The sequence below is a fragment of the Pseudorasbora parva genome, chromosome 17 (genome assembly GCF_024679245.1).
Source record: "Pseudorasbora parva isolate DD20220531a chromosome 17, ASM2467924v1, whole genome shotgun sequence".
Lineage (NCBI taxonomy): Eukaryota > Metazoa > Chordata > Actinopteri > Cypriniformes > Gobionidae > Pseudorasbora > Pseudorasbora parva.
Window position 1 is genome coordinate 31,903,460 of NC_090188.1, and position 23,911 is coordinate 31,927,370.

Sequence of the window (23,911 nt, forward strand, 5' to 3'; positions counted from 1 at the left end):
GTACTAAGTGATGAGAACCATTTGCACCTGAATGAGACTCAGATTTAGATGTGGATTTTGATCTTTTCTCATCTAAACTGCTTCAAGATATGTTTTAAATCGTAAAATACATTATGTATTTGGAGCAAACCAAAATATGTTGCATTTATGTGCCCATTAAATTAGTATACTGCCTCTATTAACTGCACTTTAGTGCATAAAAAATTAACATAATGTTCTAAAATGAAACAAACCCATTTGCAGTTCACATATGGTTCATTTTAAAAGACTTAAAGTGGTTTACTCATAAACATATTCCAGGCTCGTTCTCACTTGGTCGAGACTCACAAAGTCTGACATGACACAGCAGGCCTTTATGAGCAGTGTTGGGGGTCACACATTACAAGTTACTCGAATTATGTAATCAGATTTCTTTTTAGATCAGATTACAGTTTAAGTAGCTAGTAATGATAACTTTTAAATTTACAACAAAAATATACCTTTTCAAATAAGTAGCCTAACGCCTAAGTGCAGAGGCGATGTGTGTGTGTGCTGTGTAAACATAATGAATATTATAGTTCTAAATGTGAGCATGCATTTACAGTGTTCCTAGACATGAATAAAAACAGTGAAATGCTAAACTCGCAATAATAGACTTGCAATAATATGTTAATAAAGACTTGCAATAATATGTTAATATAGACTTGCAATAATATGTTTAATAACACAAATATACATCATCTCACTTTTATTAACCCACTGACCTTTGATGATCCAATTCAGCCATAATAAGAAAAATGACATTAGATAAACATCTATAAGAGTGTTGGTGCTGTGTACGAAATCGCATACTCTCTTGAGTACTGATTTTGAATAAGTACTTTACGACCACTTACAAAAATTTGATCTATATATGGGTGTGTGTACTCTGTAAAAAAAAAAAATCCCCAAATGGTAAATTTACGCTAAAAAACAGGCAACTGTTGCTAGAACTTTACCATAAAAAAATATGGTAGCAACATTTTAGGTTTTACAGATTTAAGGTAAATTTAAATTTATAGTAAATAACCATATTTCAATAATGTTAATTTAATGCTTTGTACCTTTGACGTAGGCTATACTGACAACCACCGAGAGTAACATGACAAATTAAAGCTTTTAGGAGGACAAATTGACAACACTATTATAAAAGAAGCTGCACAGCGTTATTCACACAAACACTTAACACCATCATGGACATGACATTTTACAACATTTTAAAACATCTATAAGTGATTACAAAAAACTAAGAAGAAACATGCGGTAGTTATTTCAGCGAAATGACGAAATGGCTTGGCCTACATCAAATGCGAAAACAACCGTTTTCACTTCCAAAACTGTAAATTTAACGGTATTGTACTGTAAAAGGACATTAAATGAATAAGGCCAGATCTATTACAGGTATTCACTGTAGGCTATATAGTATGGAAACTTTTAGTACAGTCTTTTAGTCAATGTAGGTCTTTTTCACTAAAAAAATTGTTTTGATATTATCCATACGCATTACATTTTCAATGTTGTCATTATCACGTGACCTCCAGCATCAGCTTCAGTACCAATGACAAATCATCTCCTGTGGTCTCATGGGACGGTAAAGTGTTTATGCATAGGCTACTTTAGAATCCCGAAGTATGTAATCCGGGTACCTTTTACCTTTTCTTTTATGAGTACTTTGGATTTGGACATATACTTATTTTGTCACACTGTTTTTTCGCCTTCTGTATAGTAGGGAAGTATGCAACTTTGAATTTTCTTCTTTTTTGTATATATTCCTCTGCAATTCGGAAGGGCAGCACAGCTGAAAGGTTTTTTTTTAGCTGTGCCCTCTACTGCACAAGTGTGAATTTACATTTCCTCAAAGATACTTGGAGAAAAAAGCCTTTATTGCCAAAAATATAACTTTTTTTTAAATTATAAAAACAAACAAACAAGCAAGCCCATCCCTCCTGAGAAAAAGTAACACAAAAGTAACGCAACACATTACTTTCCATAAAAAGTAACTATACAATTAGCAACTTCGGGAGTAACACAATATTGTAACACATTACTTTTAAAAGTAACTTTCCTGAATTAAATAGTTAAATAAAACCATAAAACATGTTTGTCTCACTTTAGTTAAATATCAAACTAAATAAAAATCACTTTATTTGAGATTCAAAATTGCATAAGATAGAAAGAATTATTTTCAAAGAATACATCTGGGTCATGAAAAGGAGAGTTTTGCATTAAAAAAGAAAGAAGATAAAAATGATCTAAAACCAGTGGATGTAGTTTGCCTGGAGTTTTGTTGTTTTCCAATGCATGTCCTGACTGAACTGCAACCTTGGTTTAATTATCAATATGCATGATCGTTGTGAAACAAGCAGGTAGGTCTTTGTCATTTGATCAAAGCTGACAATCAACAGCATGGATTCATATACAGACATAATGAAGTGTGACGTTTCTTTCTCTGCATATGCTGTGGACTGGAGCTCTGTGAAGAGTCAAACTACCTTTGCGTGACTTCCCTGGCTTTGCCATGCACACTGTAACCAAACCCAGCGTGAAAATGTTTATACTTTTGACCCTATTTGGAAGAACCAGAACCCATCCCCCTTGAGCCAAGATGGTGGATTTCATGATGTTTACACTACATATAAGCCAGTTACATCGAGGGCTAAAATTGGTACAATGTTAAATTCTTACATGTGTGTGTGTCATAGACTGAGAGGTCAAAGCCCCAAATATTTATTTAGAACTCCATGCAGAAAGAAAGAAAGAAAGAAAGAAAGAAAGAAAGAAAGAAAGAAAGAAAGAAAGAAAGAAAGAAAGAAAGAAAGAAAGAAAGAAAGAAAGAAAGAAAGAAAGAAAGAAAGAAAGAAAGAAAGAAAGAAATGTAACAATATTAGCATTATTTAGCTACATATTTCCTGCGTCTGTTGCACTAGTTTTGAAGTTGCTTAAACAAAAAAGGAAGAAAATTGCAATATTTTTTAAATAGCCAAATATTAAAGACAAAGAAAGAGTAGCCTAAGTAAAAATATGTGTTTCCATTTTATTGACTGCGGCATCATTCAGTCATTAGTCAAACTTAATCCACTGTTCAATGTTTTTAACCACTTTAATGTATTTAAATGATTTTATTTTAACTTAGTAATATGGTAAAGTCCGAAAGAAGATAGACTGAATGAAAGAATTTTGAATGGGTTTATAATATGAGGAATCACGCGCTGCAGATCCGCCGCACATGATCTGAATTCCAGACGTGATGCGCGCGCTCGCTGGTGATCATCAAATCACGTGACGCGCGCGCGCTCTCTCTCACACACAGATTACGGAAGCGCTGCTGTAGTAGTACAGCTGATGTCAAACTGTTTGTTGTGCTGTGATATTGAGTAGGCTCAGGATTTCGGGGGCAATGACATACTGTTTTAGATGCGAACAACTAAAATAGTAAGTTTACTTTGTTGAAACGTAAACTGGGTAGGCGTTTTACTTCAAAAAGTTTCCACATGAACTTTTGGTTTTCTGTGAATTAAGCATCAAATGGGGCGTGAGCTATAGTTTCATCCTGGAGGAACCGAGGTTTGGGCTTTACTGCACTTGAGATGTAACATGAGTAGGCCTATGTGTGTTGTATAGTTGTTTGTATTCTATTATATTTTATTGTGCTGCATATGAACAATTGCTACCACTGGACAGTTCAAGGAAGCTGGTGAGCATTTATGATTTTTTTTTAATTTCTGGAAGATTGTCTTTGACAGAAATGTTTATCCCATTAGATGTCATATACTGGCCCTATATGAGCTATACTTTCTAAAATATAGTTTGGTAAAACTTTATTTAATGCTGTCCTTGTTACTTATATTACATGCACCATAGTAATGAGTATGACTGTAAATTATGCAGTTACATGCAACTAACCCTCCATCAACCAAACCCTATAATAAGTATATTTTGTTAATTATATGACTCAGTACTTAAATACATAAATACTGTACTGTACTGTACAGTGACACCTTAAAATAAAGTGTAACATATATTTGTTGTGTTATGTTGGAATTCATTACAAATTATTAGGACTTGTAATTTATGATTTTTTGAGACTGATGTTTAAAAAAGCCATGTTAGAGTGAGACCGTGAGAATAATAATAAATATTGTCCTAAGAACTAAGTTTGTGTTCAGGTAAAATGAAGTGTCTACTGGTGGCCAACGATAGCGCAGAGGTTTTGTTCTACTGGAGCGACAACGAGTTCGAGCAGCGGATTCAGGATCAGTATGTTGTTTCCCAGGAGGAAGGAGAACGAGTGAGAATTAATGCTGTTTAACATAAAGAAATATCATTTAAATTAGTGCTGTCAAGTGATTGTCTGGCTATCACCAGAACAAGCTCAATTTAAGATTGAACATTGGTCTGGGGAGTCTGCTCTGTATTTTCTACTGCACAAGAGGCGTGATCAACTGGTATTATTCAAATAACTCTGTACAACCACAAGAGGCGTGATCAACGAACATTATTCAAATAACTCTGTACAACCCCAAGAGGCGTGATCAATGGGCAACGACCCATCGTGTTAAACCCGCCAATAGCGCTAGATCTTAGCGTGGATAAGCCAGCCTGTGATTGGTTCCCGCAAAAATGTAACGGCAGCAGTAGAAATGATTGTACGGGTTTACAGACTGAGTTGCAAAATCAAATCGCTGGCAGATCAGGCTGGGTTTACCCAGTCTAGTCAAGTAATTAATTGTATCCAAAATATTGTGTTTGCGTAATACATGCGTTTACTGTGTATAGGTATTATGTATATATAAATGCACACACATTTATGTGTTTGTGTGTATATATATATGTGTATATATATATAGATATATATTATAATGTATATGTGTGCAAATATTTCTTCACTGTATACATGTATGTATGGGTATTTAAATGTATATATTTTTATAATTATACACACATATTATGGCTCTATCATACACCCGGTGCAATTTGGAGGCAGGCGGCAGGCAAGTGTTTTTTTGATAGTTTCAGCCTGACGCAGTTATCATTTTCAAGTCCAGCGCCACGTTGTTTAAATAGCAAATGCACTCGTGCCCATCTGTTTGCCCATGGGCATCTGGTATGAACACGAGGTGTGCTCGGGCGCATCGTTGGCGTGTTGCTCTTTTGAGGAACTGAAAATGACTGTGCCATTGACCAAAAAAAACCTGGTCTAAAGTCAATAAAGGGCGCGTAAATAATATGCTGGTGCACAACGTGTGTACACTCTGCTTATTACACACTCTGGGATGCACAGCATCACACAAACATTTTTACATATTAAAAATAACATTTTTGATACGATTAATCGCAGTTTATTGTTTGACAGCCCTAATTAAAATATACATAATTATTTAAGACAGTTATTAAAATACTAAGCTACATTTTATTTAAAAAAAAAAACAGTTTAAAATAGATTGTAATATGCTTGCATTCATATTATTGTGGGAAGTTGAATGATTATTAATAATATTTTTATGTGTTCTTAGCTGCCCGCTTTTGAAGACAGCATTAACACAGTCTTCGCACCCATCATCATCTCCTGTAGCACCATGGTGGACCGACTCGGGGACAATTACACCTCCTTCAGCACAGAAAACAATCATATATATGTTCTGCATCAGGTAATCCACACATAATGAAAGTTTCATCTGATCTAACACTAATAAATATGTTTTATGTTATATTGTTAAATCTCAATATTTGTGGTGTAACACCAGAGTGGTAAATACTCTAATTTCTGTTAAAAATACTATATAACTTTATTACTCATTAGATCAAATCTATAAGCTGTCTTTTTTTTTTTCAAGAACTAAGGCTCCAAGACACCTGAATAAACCTACCTCCAAAGCTATCTGAAAAAAGTGTCCCTAGGACAAAATCTGTTTTAAATGCAAAGGTTGTTACACCAAATATTGATTTGATTTAGTTAATAGAAGTTTATTGATAAATAAAATCTATTTATGACATTATTTTTGTTTGAAAATCATCACATTTACACAAGTGCCTAAAACATTTCACAGTACTTTGCAGGTTGGTTTCTTCAAGCGTTTTAGAGACGTTACCGCAGTTCTTCTGGACTTAGTGTGTAGTCATTTTATTTTTCTTCATGTAATCACAGAAAGACTCAATGATGGTGAGATCAGATTTCTGTGTGGAGCATAGCAGCTGTTGTCAGACTCCTTGTGCATACAAACATCTCACTGGATTGTTCAAATGAATGGCTAAAGGAATGTTTGGACATTGATATTTCTTACTGACACACAACAGCAAAATGTATAAATAACTGGCTTGAGATACAAAAATGTATTGGCCAAAAATTAAAAGCAATTATCTTCACCATCGGCTGATTATATCCTGTCAATCAAAAGGGGCTGGAGAAAAAAAATATCTGACTGCAATTTATACTGTGTGTGAAGTAAATATATCTTGGATTTAGGGCTGTCAAGGTTAATGTTAACAGTAAAAAGTAGCAACATTAAACCAGGCTTTATTTGAGTTACTGTTGCCTTTCTATCAGCTCAAACAAGTCTGGCCATTCTCTTCTGACCTCTGACATCAACAAGGCATTTTCACCCACAGAACTGCTGATCACTAGATCATTTCTCATTTTCTCTGTAAACCCTAGAGATGGTTGTGGATGAAAAGTCCCAGCAGTTTCCTGAATACTCAGACCACCCCATCTGGCAACAACAAGAATGTCAAATTCAAAAGTCACTGAAATCACCTTTTTTCCAGTACTCATGCTACATGTCAACAACATGTGTTTTGTGCTTTCTGTCATGCAGTTTGAGGAATGTCTGTACATCGCTGTGAATGGAGACGGAGATGAGACCGAAGAGGATTTAAAGAGAAAGATCTATGTGATGAAGAAACTCACAGAAATCATGTTTGGGATGGTGACGCTCAGCGGGGCCCTCTTGAGGAAAGAGTGAGAACTGCATTTTGTTCAACATCACCAGATTTCATACCATACTGTACCAACTAGACGCATTGCATTTCACTTCATATTATTTTTATAATATGATTTTCATCATTGCCTTTGATCTTAAACCTGAACAGAAAAGAGCATTTTAACAGAAACTTTTATATATTTGAATTTGTTTGTCAGATTGCGCCCTCAAGATACAGAGCAAAGAAACCGGTTATGGAAGAAGCTTCGAAGCCTCCTGGAAACGTACAGCCGCTTACAAGAGCACGACCAAAGCTTTTTAGTGGAGGTGTGTACAAGCAAGTGGTATTTTTATTATTATTGTATGCTATGTTTAGTTTTAGATCACACATGAAGAGTTCTCTGCTTCTGTTCAGGCGGTGGAAAGGTTGATTCACCCGACCCTTTGTGAGCAGTGCATCGAGTTTCTGGAGCGCCGGCTGGTGCAGCAGATCAACAGCAACGTGGACAGAGCGGGCGAGGAGGTGCTGCACGCTTTCATACTGGTGCACAGCAAACTGCTGGCCTTCTACTCCAGGTACAGCAAACACTGATGGAGAACATGATGTTTGTTGCTTCCTTCTGATTTATTTTGTAGTCAAATACAAAATAAATCAGAAGGAAGCAACAAATATTTTGCTACAGAGAACTTTGAAATAATCTCAGATTTCTAACTTTTTGTATAGTCGAAATGCCAGCAACCTAAACCCCTCTGATCTCCTGGCTCTGATCATCCTTGTGCAGGATCTCTATCCCAGCAAAATCGACCTAGATGACACTCCTGAGGTTTGATATGCCTTGTTTTTTGATATCTCACAGTGTTTTATTTTTCATTGTGCCCTGACAGTATTTTCTGTATATTTAGGAGTTAGAGAACAGCTCAGTTCCTGATGTATTCTACACACCAGAGCCCTCTCCTCCTGAACGGGAAGCAGGTGATTAAAAACGAGTAGAATTTCATAGACCTTGTGTGTAATGCAATGATATTCAGGCATGTTTGCTGAAATTTTGAAATGCACCAAAAGTGATAAGTATACAAGCTGCATATTTGTGTTTTTGTTGCACAGTCCGACCAAGAGGTAACAGTCCGCCTGTCTTCCAGTTTGTAGATCCTGATTTTCAGGTGAGCTATCTGTGAGCTATATTTTTAATTTGTAATAATATTTCACAATATTACTGTTTTAACTGTATTTTTTGGTGAACATGCTCTTCTTTCAAAGTCATAAATCTTACTTAAACTCAACTTTTGTACCATATACAATTTGTATTTATAGCGATGTTTCTCTCATATCTTATGGTTTTTAGATGGCTGAAGACAGTCTGCAAACTCTTGAAGTTCCAACCCCTGACCCCTCAGCCCCATCCAGAGTGTTCCTTGAAGCCAAAGATTGTCCCATGATGCCTCACTCCATGTACTGCCTGTCTCTCTGGCCTGGAATCACACTAGTGTTGCTCACCAAGGTCTTTCTTAATATCATGCGTTCTGTATGTAAACATTATTACAACTCCCAAAGCAAAGAAAAGTTACATTGCATCTTTCTCAATTGAGGTCATTTAGGTTTTAAACAAACATGTAGAGTTCCCAGCTCATTTCTATTTGATTTATACATGCATCTTAATAGATCCCCAACAGTCAAATGGCAGTGTCTGTTTACAAATATCTGGAAGCCTTTGTGAAGCTGGAGAAGAGGTTGTGTGAGGGGCCTGATGGGGCCACGGCCACACTGAGTCAGTCCTCTGTCCAGGAGCTGCGGGGCAGACTGGAGAAGTTCATCAAAAACTTTGCCAGCATGGATATTCAGGTCAGTGTGGACAACCCAAACGAGCACACACTGTTAATCCATTGTGCTGTCATCAGGAGTCATGAGGAATTTAATGATTCTGCATCCTTTTCAATTCTGAATAATAATTTTTTTTTAAATAAAAACAACATTCATTCAATTGAAAACTTTACTTTAAAGTTTTTTTTTAACTATACTTTAAATACATTTTCCTATAATATAAAACATGAAAAGAAAGGGGAATATGATGTGTGTTTTGTTACACTACCATTCAAAATTTTGGGATTGATATTTTATGTTTTTAAAAGAAGCCTCTTACACTTACCAAGGCTGTATTTATTTAATCAAAAATACAGCGAAAAAAGTTTAGAAGAACTGGGGTCCATTCTTCATACCTCGCTTAATACTTAAGCAGTTTGACAGATGCCAGATCTTCTAGTGATAACTGATCTCTGGCTGATTTGGTTCTTCAAACAAGTTTGCGGACTTGATTAAAATATCTGGAATAAATTGGGATAGTCTGACTTTACTGCACATTGTTGTGTTCATTGGAAAGGGCAGATGTATTGATGCTTGAAACCATGATCCGCAATGCAGTGATTGGCTGGAGGCAAGACAGTAACATAATGACATCAAATTAAAAAAGAACATCACACACCTGACAAAAACTCAAATTTCTGGACCTTCATAAGGAAACAGCCAAGGGACCAAAACTACTTAAAAATATTGATAAATTAAATGTGCACTGTTTGTTACATGATTCTTTACATTTTTATTTCAATGTTGTAATTATCGATTCATTTAATTTAACCTTTGATGCAGATTTGTTATGTGACAGCATTAATTTGTTTTTAAAGGTCAAGAACACAGCATTAGCAATAAAAGTTTTTATTAAGTTATCTACATCTCCTGCTCATCATCAAGCCAATCACATACTAGCTGTTCAAATTAATGCACGGTTTAAACTAACTACATGTGTGTAAGACTCCAATACAACTTTTAGGTAATTATTCCCTCACAAATAAAGCTCAAAAAAATGTAACTGGCTGTCTATATTATGATAGATTTCACACCATTATAATAACATTAGCAAATTTATTTTTAAATTATTTATTATTATTATTATTATTTTTAATTTTTATTGTCACTGGTTCATTAGGGTACTCTTAAAGCTAAATAAGTAAAAGTAAGTAAGTAAGTATCTAAAACTAAATAAGTAAGTATCATCTCTGCTTAAAAAGTTGCAATCTTTTTTTTCAGTATTTTTTGATGAATAGGAAGTTCAAAAGCACACAGTTTCTGTGTGAAATATAATGAAATATAATATTTGAAATATAATTTTTATTTGTTACAAAGTTAAAGTATTTGCTGTCAGGTTTGATCAGTTTAACGCCTTCTTATAATAACTTTTGGACAGTAATGTACAGTATAATCAGCACTAAAATACAGCATAGATAAGAATATTATTCTCTGTTTTGCAATTTGTTCATTGTGTCATATTCAAATGTAATGTTTTGTTGTCCCACTTGAAAAATTTTGCACACTAACATTTATATTTAAATGGATAGTTCAACCAAAAATGAAAATTCAGTCAATAATTACTTACCCTAATGTCGTTCGACACCCATAAGATCTTCATTTATCTTCGTAACAAAAATGAAGATATTTTTGTTGAAATCTGATGGCTCAGAAAGACCTTTTATGACACCAATGTCATTTCCTCTCACAAGACCCATAAAAGTAACTAAAAACGTCTTTACTAAAGACGTCTTTACAAAGTCCATCTCACTACAGTGGCTCTACAATAATTTTATGAAGCAACAAGAATAGTTTTTGTGCGCAAAAAAAACGAAATAACGACTTCTATAGGCCCATTTCAAAACAAAGCTTTTATGAATCAGTGTAGCGATTCATGATTCGGATCGCCAGTGTCACGTGATTTCAGCAGTTCGGTGGTTTGACATGCGATGAATCAATACGCTGATTCATAACCGTTTGAACCTTTGTTTTGAAATCGGCACATTTCTATATAAGTCGTTATTTAGTTTTTTTGCTCACAAAAACTATTCTCATCTTTTCATAAAATTATTGTAGAGCCACTGTTGTGAAATGGACTTTGTAACAACATCTTTAATGCCTTTTATGGGTCTTGAGAGAGGAAATGACAAATCAGATTTTAACAAAAATATAATTTGTGTTTTCCGAAGATGAACGGAGGTCTTACAGGTGTTGAATGACATTAGGGTAAGTAATTAATGAGAGAATTTTCATTTCTGGGTGAACTAACCCTTTAAATCAATTTAAATCTATTAATTCCAAGAGTTGCCATCTCACATATAAAAAATAAATGACAAAGATTTTCCCCAGCAACCACCATAAAATTAGTTTTGAAGATTTTCATTCAGTAATTAAACAAACGGAAAAGTCTTGGAAATTCATTGACCGGAAATGGTGGAACGCTGTCACTATAAAAACAGACAGACGTGTCGTAATCCAAAAGCCATGCTCATCACGGGGGAAAACAATCCAGCCATCTCCATTGACTTTGTATTGCGTGAGGCTGCTCCCTGTCATTTCTAACTTATAACAAAAAAAGAAAAACAATGTCTAAAAGCTGCTATGTGACGAGGTGTACAGCAAACCAGCTAACAAAAACACAGAACCAAAATACAGAATTGAGTTTTTAAGGACACAAAAGTGGATACAGACAATTGAGACAGAACGTGACATTACACTGAGAACTACACCTAATGGAGGGGAACGTAATCAGCGACAGGAAATATAATATATAAAACTGACATTTGGATATTTGGGTTAACAGTGAAAAAATGTCACGGCTGAAATGAGAGACAGGAGGATCCAATAGCGAAAAGATAACAGGTTTATTGTTATACAGGACGGCGAGCGTCAACAATAAACAAGAATCAATTAACAGGCAGAAAAGTAGCAAAGAGACAGGCTCCGGGGCACAGGCAGGCGAACCACAGCGAAGGTCAGGTGCAGGCGGCCAGGCAGGCGACACGGCGGAGCAGGGAAGCAGCGGACAACCAGAGGCCGAAATCCTGGACCCGGAACAGAGAAATCCCCCAATGGAACAGAAGCCGAGGCAAGCCACACCAGGAGCGCCTGAAACGATCTGACAATGGGTGCCAGTGAGAGACCTTTTCTGCATCTTAAACTTGGAAAATGCTGCCTTCGGAGGACACATTTCAAGGCAGAAAGGCACCAAGCAATGTCCGAATCTAATGTTTGCTTCACTTCCTGTATCCTGAGATCCCTTTATCTGAACGATTTTTGAAGTCAGCATACATGTATCCTTTAGCTGCCTTTGGTATCCCACAATTCTGTGCTGTCGATTCAGTGACAGTTGAGCTTAAAATAAGATGACGTCCGAAAGTTGCGTTTGCTGGTCAGTTTGTGTGTAAATGTATGTTTTTAACCAATATTTTCCAGCGAGAAATGACTAATGTAGTAATTAAATGTGTTTAGTTCACACCAAAGCTCTCTCTATTTGCTGTCAATCATTAAACTGTTACACTGCCTTAGAAGTCTGTCCAAAATCAGTTTCGTGAGGTGCCTTAATGCACAAAACCCTGCCTTACAAGTCATTGCCTGTTAAGGCAGCGAGGCAACGAGTCGGCTGCCTAGGATTTCGGACGCAGCCCAGGTTAAATAGTGTGGCTGATGAGTGCAGCAGGTGATGAGTCCCATAATCAGTGACCACGCCTCCAACACAACCCCACAAGACAGAGAAGAAAGATGGTGAATTTATAAACCGTGACAAAAAATGTTTACTTGCAGACGTAGGCATACTGAGTGTCAGGATCCCAAAATTGACCCATTCTTCCTGCTGAAGCTTCACGCCTTATTGCCTTATTGCACTTTCATCTCCTTAAAGGCTGGCTTTTACGGTTCAGTAGCTTATAAGAACGTAGTTCTGTGTTTTTTAGCTTGTTTGCTGTATCCCTTGTCACATAGCAGCTTTTAGACATTGTTCTTTATTTGTAATAATTCAGAAATGACAAGGAGGCAGTCTCATGCAATACAAAGTCAATGGAGACGGCTGGATTCACTCTCTAATAGCATGTTTTTTATGCTATTATTTAAACTCTTTATTTCCTGATTTTAGGAAATCAGGTCAGCCAAATCAGTGAACTTTTTCCCTTCTTAAAACATACTTCAATCGAAGAGCCTCAGCTGATTTTATATAAAGTACAATTTTGGAAATAACTTATTTTTCAAACGTGTTGTTTCACCTGCTTGGTTGAAATTGTTTTGAATCAAGGATTTTATAACTTGTATTTGATTCTTGTAAAAGACTTTGTACAGTTGGTTTATAAATAAAGGTTATTATTATTATTATTATTTATCTGTTCAGCTTTCTCAACTTCAAAATGTGTGGACAGACTTTAAGAACAAGGCCTTCACCAGATCTGGATCTGGATTCACAAGAGAGTGAGTGATGTTCTTGTTATTAACAAACTGAAAAAAGTGGAGGTGGCTAAATTTACTCATTTGGCATTTTATGTGTTGTTGCAGTTTGCTGCCTTCTTGTCGAAACATGAAGACTCAGTTGTGTGGTGTGCACAGGCGTTTTTTTGCAGCCGAGTGCATGGGCAGAAGTCAGCGACTGGCTCCTCATCTGCAAGAACGAGCTCTGAATATGGTCCAGTATGTATGAACAGATACTTCTATAGTACTCATTTTAATAAATCACTTTTGACTGTTTTTCATGTTTGTTGCAGAGAGAAGTTGATGAACTGGAAGGATTTTCTGCTGGTGAAAAGCAAAAGAAATATCACAATGGTGTCATATCCTTTTGTCTACACTGAGTATTTTGGTTTTGACATGATCAATAGTTGCCAGGGAGGCATTTATCTGATTAAATGTGTTGCATTCACAATTCAATCTTCTTCTGTTGTCATGTGACATTGTGATAGACTTTAACCATGCAATCTCACATACCTGGAAGAGTTTCCTGGTCTCATCCACTTTATCTACGTGGATCGTTCAAGTGGTCAAATGATAGCGCCCTCCCTAAATGTGACTGATGGCACCGTCTCTGAGCTTGGAAAGGGACCTGTAGCTGATTTCATAAAGAACAAGGTGTTTTTGTGGTTTTCTGTTTGTTACTATATTATATTTATGCACATAAATGAAAATGATTCAGTATTCGAGACAGAATGTTGTCAGTAGGGTTGGGTACCGAAACCTGGTGCCAATATAGCACCGGTATATAACCGGTATCAAGCCCGTAGGCAGGGGGGGTTCGGGGTGTTCAAACGAAATACAACAACAAGGCGATGCTTTCTAAAATATTTAGCCAGAGAATATGGTCATATTAATGCAAAATAATGCTGAACTGAAGTTGGTTTGTAGCAGACCAAGACTACAGACTACTTTGCTGTTATTAGTGCTGTAATATCACTAGTATTCGTGCTGTTGTTTAGTGTTAAATTAGGCCTATTGTATTTGGGTTAGGTGGCTTAGCTTTTACTGTGAATTTAATTAAATGTGTGTTTTGTATCTATTTATATATATTATATTTACTTTAAACTTTTAATAAATTGTTCAATTTAAAGAATCAAATAAAATCAATAAAAAGACATTTTTTTATGTCATCCAGTATCGGTTCAGGCACCGCTTAAGCACTGGTACCATTTTAAAAGTACCGGTTTGGCACCAGAAACGTAAAAAATAAATAAAAAAAACGATGCCCAACCCTATTGTCAAAATTAAATAATATAAATAAATAAATATAATATAAACAATTTCTGAGGATCGTGACACTGCAGACTGGAATAATGATGCTGAAAATTCAGTTTTGCCATCACAGAATTAAATTATATTTTAAAGTGTATTCAAATAACAGTTATTTATAATAATTGTTCATTTCTGTTTTTACTATATATTCAATCTTAAATTGAGCTTGGTCTGGTGTTAGCCAGACAAGATGATATACTAATCTCATAAATCTGTGCAGGTTTGGAGTCTTGTGGCAACGACGCGGCAATACCTACACAAGGGTTACGCCACCGTCACACTTCGAGATGGAGATTATTTCTACTGTTACTTTTTGTGGTTTGAAAATGAAACGGTAAATGGTAGATTGCGTCTTCTTTGCAATTACTATAAAACATATAATGAAAGTTATATTGTCGGTGGTTGAATTTTGTTTTGCCAGGGTTACAAACTGGAAATGAAAGACCTACCCAGTCACCCAGATGACACCACTCCAATAGGAATGCTCACTTGCGATTATTATAAGTAAGTCACAGAAACAAGGACTTCCCTTGCAGTTTGAAGCATATTTATCATTCAGAATGATTTGACAACACCTTGTCTAAGAGTTTAATTGACATCTGAGATTGATGTCTTCTCTGAGTGAAGTTGTCACTGAGGCACCAACAGACTTTTTTCAGGATTTTTGGGAGCAGATTGGAGCTTTAGCTTTAATTTCAAAATTTCCATAACTGTTAATTTCACATCAACATAATTGTTCTTCATCTGTGAGAGTGTGGGCGGGCTTTTGATATCGCGGCTGTACTTCCTGCTCTCTACTGCGCAGTCTCCGGTCCTGAAATCACTACTGCGCAGACTCGGTCCCAAGATGACAGCACCATGCGGAGCGTCTGAAAGCTTAAACTCTAGTCAGCGGAAATGGATGAAGTCGCATCGTCCATATTTTTTTCCGGTCTATGTAAATTACTGTTAAGAGATTATGTGTGAACAGGACCTTTTCAAAAATACCGGTAAATCAGTTCTGGCAATTTACCGGTAAGGGAAGTTATACCATTACCATTAAATTATTAGTAATGTGCGCTGTGTGAAACCAGAATGAAGAACCAGAATATTCACGTATGAAGTCTAGAAGAATGAAGAATGCTAGAGGCTGCAGTCTTTAGAGTCTTTGTTAGCGCCCGCCTCCCTTGCTTGAGACCGGTCCTGAAAAGTGATGCCAAAGGTCAAAACCTCCGCCCTCTCCATGAAATGTAATGGACATAGATAGACAGACTAAACAATCAAATTATATTTCAAATACATTTATTCCAAAAATAGTTTCTGTAATTTTAGGCAGTTTTTAATAATCTAATGTTAGTTCAAGTGTTCGTTCTTTAAACATGTTTGGTTTTAGTTAGTTATTTGATGCTATAAAAATGGAGGGTGTGACAGTAATGATTGACAGCTTCTGAGCGAAGGCACCAACAGATATTTTCGGAAACTTCAGGAGGATATTTGAGCTTTAACTTAAATTTTTACACTCCCATAACTGTTTATTTTACAAAAGGTTGTTGTTTAGCCGTGATTGTGGGCAGGACCTTGATACCGTGGCTCCACTTCACACTCACTACTGCGCAGACTCGAGACTCAAGATGTCAGCGCCATATTTGGACACTGGCCACTTCACTTACGTCAATGGAAGATGTTGAAGGTGTGTCCATTGAGTAGGACTGGTTACACGAACAGCGCTTACTTTGACACCCTTAAACACTAGTTTGTAGCTGAGGCCTAGGAGAGTTTCATTTTGTCAACATGTTGAGAAAATGCTGTTTTCTGCAATGAAAAAGCAAAATCACTTTGCATGCACTTCCAAAGAGTGAGGGTTCAGGTTCTAATTGATACGGTTAAACCGACGGCATTTTTACTATGTGTACAAGTGTTGAGAAAGAACCAGAGCTAAAAATCAGAAATGGCTTTGGCCGTTAAGATTCCCACACGCACTGTAAGCTGTTGACTAATCAAAACAGACTGGGCTGTCTGACCAATCAGAGCAGATTATGCTCTCAGGGGCTGGTAATCCCTACATTATGGGGACACAATATCCGAAATCCTTGTCCTTGTGGGGACATTTTTTGTTCCCCATGAGGAAAACATCTTATAAATCATACAGGAGTTTTTTTGAGAAAGTAAAAATGCAGAATGTTTCCTGTGATGGGTAGGTTTAGGGGCAGGGGCAGTGTAGGGGGATATAAAATACGGTTTGTACGGTATAAAAACCATTACGCCTATGGAAAGTCCCCATAAAACATGGAAACAGTGCGTGCGTGCGTGCGTGCGTGCGTGCGTGCGTGCGTGCGTGCGTGCGTGCGTGCGTGCGGAGAAAATTAAAGCATATTTTGACCTTGGATGTACCTATTGTAGAAGACCTCCAAACAAAATTAGGAGCATTTTAAAATTGCATAACATGGGCACATTAAAAGTTGGAAGGTTATTGTACATAAATCTAACTACTTGTACATAAAGACTACTTTTGATTAGAATATTTAAGTTTGAATGAAAATGAACTTTGCTACAGGTCGCTGTTGTGTTCTTAGTGGCTGGTAGGCACTACTGCCTTTTTTAAGGATTTCTAGGTCATTGCCAGGTGATAGGAAGCTGAACTTTCATTAACACATGTCTATTCTGTTCTGCCGGTGTCATAGGAAATTGCTGCGGTACTACAGCAAAAGACATCAGAATGAAGTGGTGAAGTGTTATGAACTGCTGACTGTGCATCTGGGTGTAATCCCCAATGAATACATTCTTCAGCACTGCAGTCAGCTGGCCCGTAAGCTGTGGGAGCCCTCCCGTATCCCGCTCCTGTGACCAACACGGCCCTCTGAGTCGGAGGAATATGCTCCATGCAGCTGTGTTCACTGTATTATCTTGCTGCATGATTTATAATCTATATGGAGAGTTTTCTGCACTTTCTGCACAGGCACTTCTTATTTCAGTTCAGGTAATTGCAGAAAATACTGTGGCAGGACATTGCATTTCTTGTGCTTCTAATGAACTGAATGTGATGTGCAAGTTAACGGTGTGAAACAGCCAGGTCTCGTTATGCAAAAATGTCTGTTATTTACCAATTGTTTTTGTGAAACCAGGACCAAATATTATTGGAAACACACAATTTTTAAGTCAAGTACCTTTATTTATATAGTGCATTATACAATATTACCAGTTATGCAAACAGAGTTCATTCTAGCTGCACAGAAGTGCTATTGCTAACCTCCGAAATTGCCTACGCTACCGTTAATAGCTCAGTTCTTAGTGTGTTCAAATTCAGTTCAAACTAATTTTGTAACTTGCTATATATATAAATTCAAATTCAAGATTGCTTTATTGGCATAAATGTAAATAATACAATATTGACGAATCAAGGAATATATGTATCTTCCATTACGTCAGCACTTTTTGTATCTGTAATTAATGATGTGTTACAGAAATACAACAAAATATTCCCTATTTACATTTTCGTTTAGAGCTTACGTTAAAGACAAAGAACATTACAAATTAAAACATGCTTGTTTTTAACCGCTGCTTTATGCTTTAAGAATATAATGTGATATTTTACAGGACTGATTATAACACTCAAACACAAATCTGTCATGTATATTTTGATACAATATTGTTTGGATGTGTGTGCAATGTTCTGTTAAAAATGTTTTACACTAATCAGTTTTTCCAAGATAAATAAATATTAAATAATTTATCTAAATACATATTTTGTCATCTTTTATATAGCTATATTTAAATGTGTATTATAGTAGCCTTGGTTTTAATTTTAGTAGTCATTTTCACTTGTTTTAAATGCCTTTGTTTGTATATTATGTTATTGTGTAATGTCTATGTTGTATTTTACAGATTGATCCTATTGTCTACCCTCAGGTCTGTTTCTGTGGTTTGTCATCTCTTTTAACGTCTACGTGTGTAGCTGTTTCATAGTCTCTGCACTTGTTACAGTGCACCCGTGAGGTCTCGTACCGCTCCAGCCTTTACCAGCTCTCGCAGTAAGATGGTCTCAGCGCTGACATCGTGAACCACCTGTGCCCTCATGGCATCCATACGAATAGACCCATAGTAATGCAGAAGAGCTCCAGGGTGTTGCAGATCGTATCCAAATCCAGCTAAACTCACCTCGTCACACACCTGGAGGGCCAGAACTGCTGCCGTTATACCCAAGGTCGGCACCATCTAACAAACAAGATATAAAACGGAAATAATTTAACAAGGCTACAAGCAGAAGATTTAGTAGGAGTCTCATTCCACAAGGACACATTTAATTTAACAGCAGCAAAGGATTTATAATGTTACAAAATATTTATATTTCAAATAATGTTCTTTTGAACATTCTGTTTAACAACACATCCTAAAAAAAATACACAAGAAATATTATGCAGCACACTTACAACTTTGATATGACATTTGTCCTCCTCAGGACCAAATCATCATAAATTAAGTACACAATTACACAGTTACATTTTTCACAGTTTTTAATGTAATTTTGATCAAATAAATGCAGATGAGCTTAATTTCTTTAAAAACATAAAATCTTATCGACCCCAAACTTTTGAACTCATGAGGAAATTTTTTTGAAAATGTAAAAATGCAGAGGGTTAGGGGATAGAATATACTGTTTGTACAGCATAGAAATCAGTATGTATGTGGAAAGTCCCAAACATTGAAAAAGTATATCAGTTCTGACCTTTTTCTGTTGCTCTGCATAGGTTTGTAGCACCTGTCTGGTTCTGTACATGATTTCAGGATTCAAGATGCGAACATTTTCTGGTTGAAGAGGTATGGTGTCTATTACATCCTTCCAGAACCACAATTTGGACCACCAACTCTTCAAAAAGACAGGGACAGACAGACAATGACTCCTTTAGTGATATCTGTTCATGTAAACAATCGGGCCTATTCCTAATCTAGGCGCCCTGTGAGATATATAATTTATAATTTTAAAATATATAATTTTTTTATTTTAGGCCATTTCTATTGTCTTTAAGGCTAGAGCACACCTAAAAAATGATAAAACCATTTAATATTTACACATTTTTGTCCAGCAAAATGCTCTCTAGAATGAGAATATCCCTCCTGAAAACCTTCTAACATTACTTACCAAAGGTTCTTTGGTTACTACAGAGGTGAGCCATGCTATATCTAAACTCTTGAATACGACCAAAGCCACCACATCAGTATTCTCATATTCTTGCGATAGGGAAGGAGCCCCTTCTGGATAAATGAGCCGAATGGTAGTTCTAGAGCCAGCATCTTTCTCAAATCCAAATACTGGAGCATTGTTCAGTCTGTAGGTATGAAGATGAAAATATAAATATCAATACAATTAGTTCAGGTAACTTAAAATGCTGCGTTGACACTGTTACGCCACACCCATATGTGTTTGAACTAACCTGATGATTATGTTGTACTGGTCTATATGAGGTCCAAGATTTCTGCCGCGTAAAATGCCACCGCTTCCGACCACCACGCATCTCCTGCAGGTCTCTGGGCCAGTAGGTACACCAGTATAAGGCAAAGCTTTCAGGGCCTGAGCCACCATCTCCTCACTACCTTGCAGACCCAGAGGAGGAGGCAGTGCCCAGTCCTGTGTGCTGTTCTCCAGGAATACAGGGATCTTTAGCAGCCCAGCAGGTGTAGGCAGCGTCATCACCCTCTCCACGCTCCAGCCGCTGCGGCATGACTGAGACAGCAGAGCCGCTGACTGATTCAGCAGAGCCTGAGGTGTGTACAAAGGAGCGTTTAAACACCAAACACATGTGTCTTTATAAGAGAGTGTTTCATAATACTTATTGCTGGAAAAGAGACATATCAGATTTGTAATTGTGGTACTTTCTTCCTGATTATATATAATTAATATAATGAATATTTATTTACATGTACACTACTGTTTAAAAGTTTTAAAGAAATTAAAATGAAATTATTAAAAAAATAGTTGTATTTATTAAGAATATTATTTATTAATAAGCAGCACAACTGTTTTCAACACTGATAATAATAAGAAATGTTTTTTTGAGCACCAAATCAGAATTTTAGACTGAAGGGTCTAACGGATCAAGTGACACTGAAGACTGAATTATCAGCATGCCATCAATAGAATTAAGTAGTACATTATAAAATGTAATAAAATAGAAAAGTTATTTTAATATTTCACAATATTTATGTATTTTGATCAAATAAATGCTTTTGAGCATAAGAGACGTCTTTCAAAAACATTAAAAAACCCGACCCCAAACTTTTGAAATTTTAGTGTATTGCATATCTTAATTAATATAACAAAAGTAGAAATTGCAATGTATTTATTAATTGATTTATAATTTAATTTAATATTACAGCACTATAATCCTCTATAACCTTAAATTAAACATTTAAATATACACTACCAGTCAAAAGTTTGGACACACATTCTCTTTGATGGTGTAAAAAATAGTTTGATTGTAGAAAATACATTTGGGGTTAGAATAATTGAACGTCAACTCCACATGGGTTATTTGAGTTATCTCAAGCCTGTAGCAAAGTCACAGTTGAATATCAAGTCTCTTAAATGATGTCGCAGATCCTACAAATTGAGCACAACTTATTATCTTCATGTGGTGAAATGGTGAAACTACAGTACCAGAGTTTCAGCAGAACTGTCATTAGTCCAGGTGGGCTCTGGGGTTGGCAGATACGCCGGAACCAGAAGTGCAGAGTAACAGCTCAACAACAGAACAATGCTAAAAATGAAGTTGTTCCTCCTGAAATCACAAAGCAGCAGTCTTATGAAGCGTACAGTCTTATGGTGTTTTAAAAGCTTGTGCTTCAATGGTTTTAATGGAATGCAACTCTAAATCTCCAGTGAGGCATGCGAATGGCAAGTCACACTGCATATCTCGGGCAAACCCACCGGCTAAGGAAGAATTCCCTGGACTCTGCCCTGTGGTGCTGGGTGGTTGGGCTCTCCGAGCTGCTGGCTTCCGGTAACAGAGGAACGCTGTCTTCATCATTATCATTAACACTCAAGTGTTTCAGTGTCACCATTTTTCCAAGTCAGTTCAACTACGCCTGTTAGTTATGAAATACTAATTGAAACAGGAGTCATAGTTTGCTTGCTTGTTCTTTGTTCTATAGCCTTCATTCACAGCACATTTGAATACTTTATGCCATTGTAAATGTTGTTTCTTACCTCTTATTTCAGGCGCTGTCTTCTTCTTCCGGGTGTAGAGATAAAAAAATGTGTTGTACTGGATTTAAGCTGTGCTTTTGTCCCTTTCATCCGCTGCTGTGTTGTGAGTGTTTTGTCTCGCTCTGATCCCTCCTCACAGTTAATCATTCACCCAACTGAGAGGCTTCAGATTGCAACCTACACCACGGTACTTTATCTAGTCCACTGTTTAAACAAACACACTGCCATTTTATGATTATATTTGATACCATACTTTACACCAGAATTTCAAAAGTCCTTTAGACAGCATGCACAGCTGTTGCTCAAAGCAAAAACAAAAACTTAAAGTATGTAAGCTTTAAAATGTTTGTTACCCATGTATTTGTCAAAGAAATCTGATGGATCTCGAGGATGTGACAAAAAAAAGCCAATAAGGTTTGAGAGAGTTAACTGAGGCTCAGTGTTGGTGAAGCCTGTATAGTTTTTCTTGTATAATTAATCTCTTTAAATTAGCAAGTTATGTTAATAAAACGACACACACACACACTCACACACAGTATACCAAGTTTGGGATCAGGAACATTTTAAAAATGTTTTTGAAGTCTCTTATGCTTTCATTTGATCAAAAATACAGTAAAATTGTAAATATTATTACAATTTTAAAAAACGTTTCGTTTTAAAATGTTTTATTCCTGTGATGGCAAAGCTGAATATTTAGCGTCATTACTCCAGTATTCAGTATCACATGATCCTTCAGAAATCATTCTAATATCCCGATTTGCTGCTCAAGAAACAATTATTATTATCAATGTTTAAAACAGTTGTGATGCATGATGGGATTCTTTGATGAATAGAAAGTTCAAAAGAACAACATTTATTTTAAATAGAAATCTTTTTTACCAATGTAAAAGTTTAATTTAAAGGGATACTTCACCGCTTTTTCATATTAAACTGTGTTATTCCCTTAACTAAAACGAGTTGATACATACTTCTCTCATCTGAGTGTGTGCACTTAATCTCTCTGGCGCGCGGTGACGATCTGATAGCATTTAGCTTAGCCTACTTAGCCCAGTTCATTCACTATGGTACCAAACAAATATCAAGTTAGAAGCGACCAAGCACCTCCACGTTTTCCCTATTTAAATACAGTTACACGAATAGTTGAACGACCTAGTATGGTGACAAAATAAAACGTGGAGCTTTTCTAAGCGGATTAAAAAGAAGAACTATAATGTATGGCGGAATAGCACTTCTGAGAGTACTTTGACTCGGCGCAGTAAAAATTCCCGGCTGAAACATCCTCCGTCACGTCTCACGAGATGTGACGGAGGATGTTTCAGCCGGGACTTTTTACTGCGCCAAGTCGAAGTACTCTCAAAAGTGCTATTAAGTGCTATAAGCGATTAAGTGCACGCACTTAGATGAGAGAGGTATGCATGAACTCGTCTTAGTTAAGGGAATAACATAGTTTAATATAAAAAAAACGGTGAAGTATCCCTTTAACTTTGTTAGAGAGAGATAATCTTTATTTCCCTTTCGATGCGGTTCACTCACATTGTGTCAGTTTCTGATGCGTATGGGGAAAAATTTTTCTCAGAATACTAAAGCCTGATTGGTTCACAACTTTGTACTTGCACTGATAAATGGCTAGAAACAGGCGGTGCCGACTGCCTATTTAAGTCGCAATGAAAGTTGTTGTAAGTTTTGTAAAGTTTTGTTGTAATTTTTCTTTCGGATTAATGCTGAGAGCACTGCAGCTAAGAACAGCGCTGACAACTCGGCAGCTGAGACTGTTGCTTCTCCCCTGCGGCTATCTGGTGAGACTATAGAGCCTTATCCCGCGTGCCTTACTCTCCCTGCAGTGAGTGGATTCCCCGGTGCTCTTTTCCTTTGAAGACCAGCGTCCTCATCTGGTACAAGCGTTTTGGTCTCTCTTAAGGTTTCTAAGGAGGAAAAGCTGGATCCGCTCTCCATATAATGGCTGTGTTTCAAACCAAACTCCTCCATGCTATGGATGAGTCCGGCCCAGAACCTGCTGCTTTCAAGGCGCTGCGCAGCATAACCGACCTTGTTCTGTGATATACTAAGACAACGGCCCAGGAAAAGCATCAGTCGTATGATAGCCTGATTAGTGGTGCTCAAAGCACCACCTATGGTTAAACTTGGAGATTAAGCACACCGACAAGACAGCCTTCCTTGACTCCCCGCCTCTCCCTCAGCCTATTCAGTATCTTA

The 23,911-nt window shown here is 36.7% G+C and overlaps 2 protein-coding genes across 6 annotated transcripts; one reads left to right on the forward strand and one right to left on the reverse strand.

Moving 5' to 3' along the window:
* The first annotated feature begins 3,318 nt into the window (after window positions 1–3,318).
* Window positions 3,319–17,687, forward strand: hps1 (HPS1 biogenesis of lysosomal organelles complex 3 subunit 1). 4 transcript variants are annotated; one of them, XM_067421490.1, is made up of 20 exons: window positions 3,319–3,450; window positions 3,700–3,712; window positions 4,185–4,306; window positions 5,532–5,666; window positions 6,831–6,973; window positions 7,154–7,262; window positions 7,351–7,511; window positions 7,660–7,759; window positions 7,839–7,908; window positions 8,041–8,096; window positions 8,279–8,434; window positions 8,596–8,775; window positions 13,133–13,209; window positions 13,294–13,425; window positions 13,500–13,564; window positions 13,715–13,860; window positions 14,738–14,851; window positions 14,939–15,021; window positions 16,043–16,186; window positions 17,178–17,302. In XM_067421490.1, exons 1-19 carry the CDS (start codon window positions 3,433–3,435, stop codon window positions 16,182–16,184), a joined length of 2,022 nt encoding a protein of 673 aa, XP_067277591.1. In that variant the 5' UTR covers window positions 3,319–3,432; the 3' UTR covers window positions 16,185–16,186; window positions 17,178–17,302. The 4 variants fall into 4 exon arrangements, with proteins under 4 accessions (XP_067277591.1, XP_067277590.1, XP_067277592.1 ...); XM_067421489.1 differs by lacking the exon at window positions 16,043–16,186 and having other exon boundaries at window positions 3,321–3,450; window positions 17,178–17,687; XM_067421491.1 differs by lacking the exon at window positions 16,043–16,186 and having other exon boundaries at window positions 3,322–3,582; window positions 17,178–17,687.
* Window positions 17,688–17,831: 144 nt separating this feature from the next.
* Window positions 17,832–21,850, reverse strand: st3gal7 (ST3 beta-galactoside alpha-2,3-sialyltransferase 7). Of its 2 annotated transcripts, none has more exons than XM_067421493.1 (7): window positions 21,698–21,850; window positions 21,419–21,576; window positions 21,149–21,269; window positions 19,926–20,251; window positions 19,634–19,820; window positions 19,220–19,360; window positions 17,832–18,708 (listed from the first exon to the last, which is right to left on the reverse strand). In XM_067421493.1, exons 2-7 carry the CDS (start codon window positions 21,550–21,552, stop codon window positions 18,472–18,474), a joined length of 1,146 nt encoding a protein of 381 aa, XP_067277594.1. In that variant the 5' UTR covers window positions 21,553–21,576; window positions 21,698–21,850; the 3' UTR covers window positions 17,832–18,471. The 2 variants fall into 2 exon arrangements, with proteins under 2 accessions (XP_067277594.1, XP_067277595.1); XM_067421494.1 differs by having other exon boundaries at window positions 21,419–21,593; window positions 21,698–21,841.
* Window positions 21,851–23,911: the final 2,061 nt, after the last annotated feature.

What these genes read in the sequence shown, in the direction of transcription:
- hps1 (XM_067421489.1), top strand. An exon ending in TCCTCCTGAACGGGAAGCAG is followed by an intron (nt 7,909 to 8,040) that starts GTGATTAAAAAC and finishes TTTGTTGCACAG; the next exon opens with TCCGACCAAGAGGTAACAGT. An exon ending in AAGAAATATCACAATGGTGT is followed by an intron (nt 13,565 to 13,714) that starts CATATCCTTTTG and finishes CATGCAATCTCA; the next exon opens with CATACCTGGAAGAGTTTCCT.
- st3gal7 (XM_067421493.1), bottom strand. Translation starts at nt 21,552, where the DNA reads ATGGTGACACTGAAACACTTGAGTGTTAATGATAATGATGAAGACAGC. An exon ending in AGGGAATTCTTCCTTAGCCG is followed by an intron (nt 21,270 to 21,418) that starts GTGGGTTTGCCC and finishes TTGTGATTTCAG; the next exon opens with GAGGAACAACTTCATTTTTA. An exon ending in TAGTAACCAAAGAACCTTTG is followed by an intron (nt 19,361 to 19,633) that starts GTAAGTAATGTT and finishes GTCTTTTTGAAG; the next exon opens with AGTTGGTGGTCCAAATTGTG.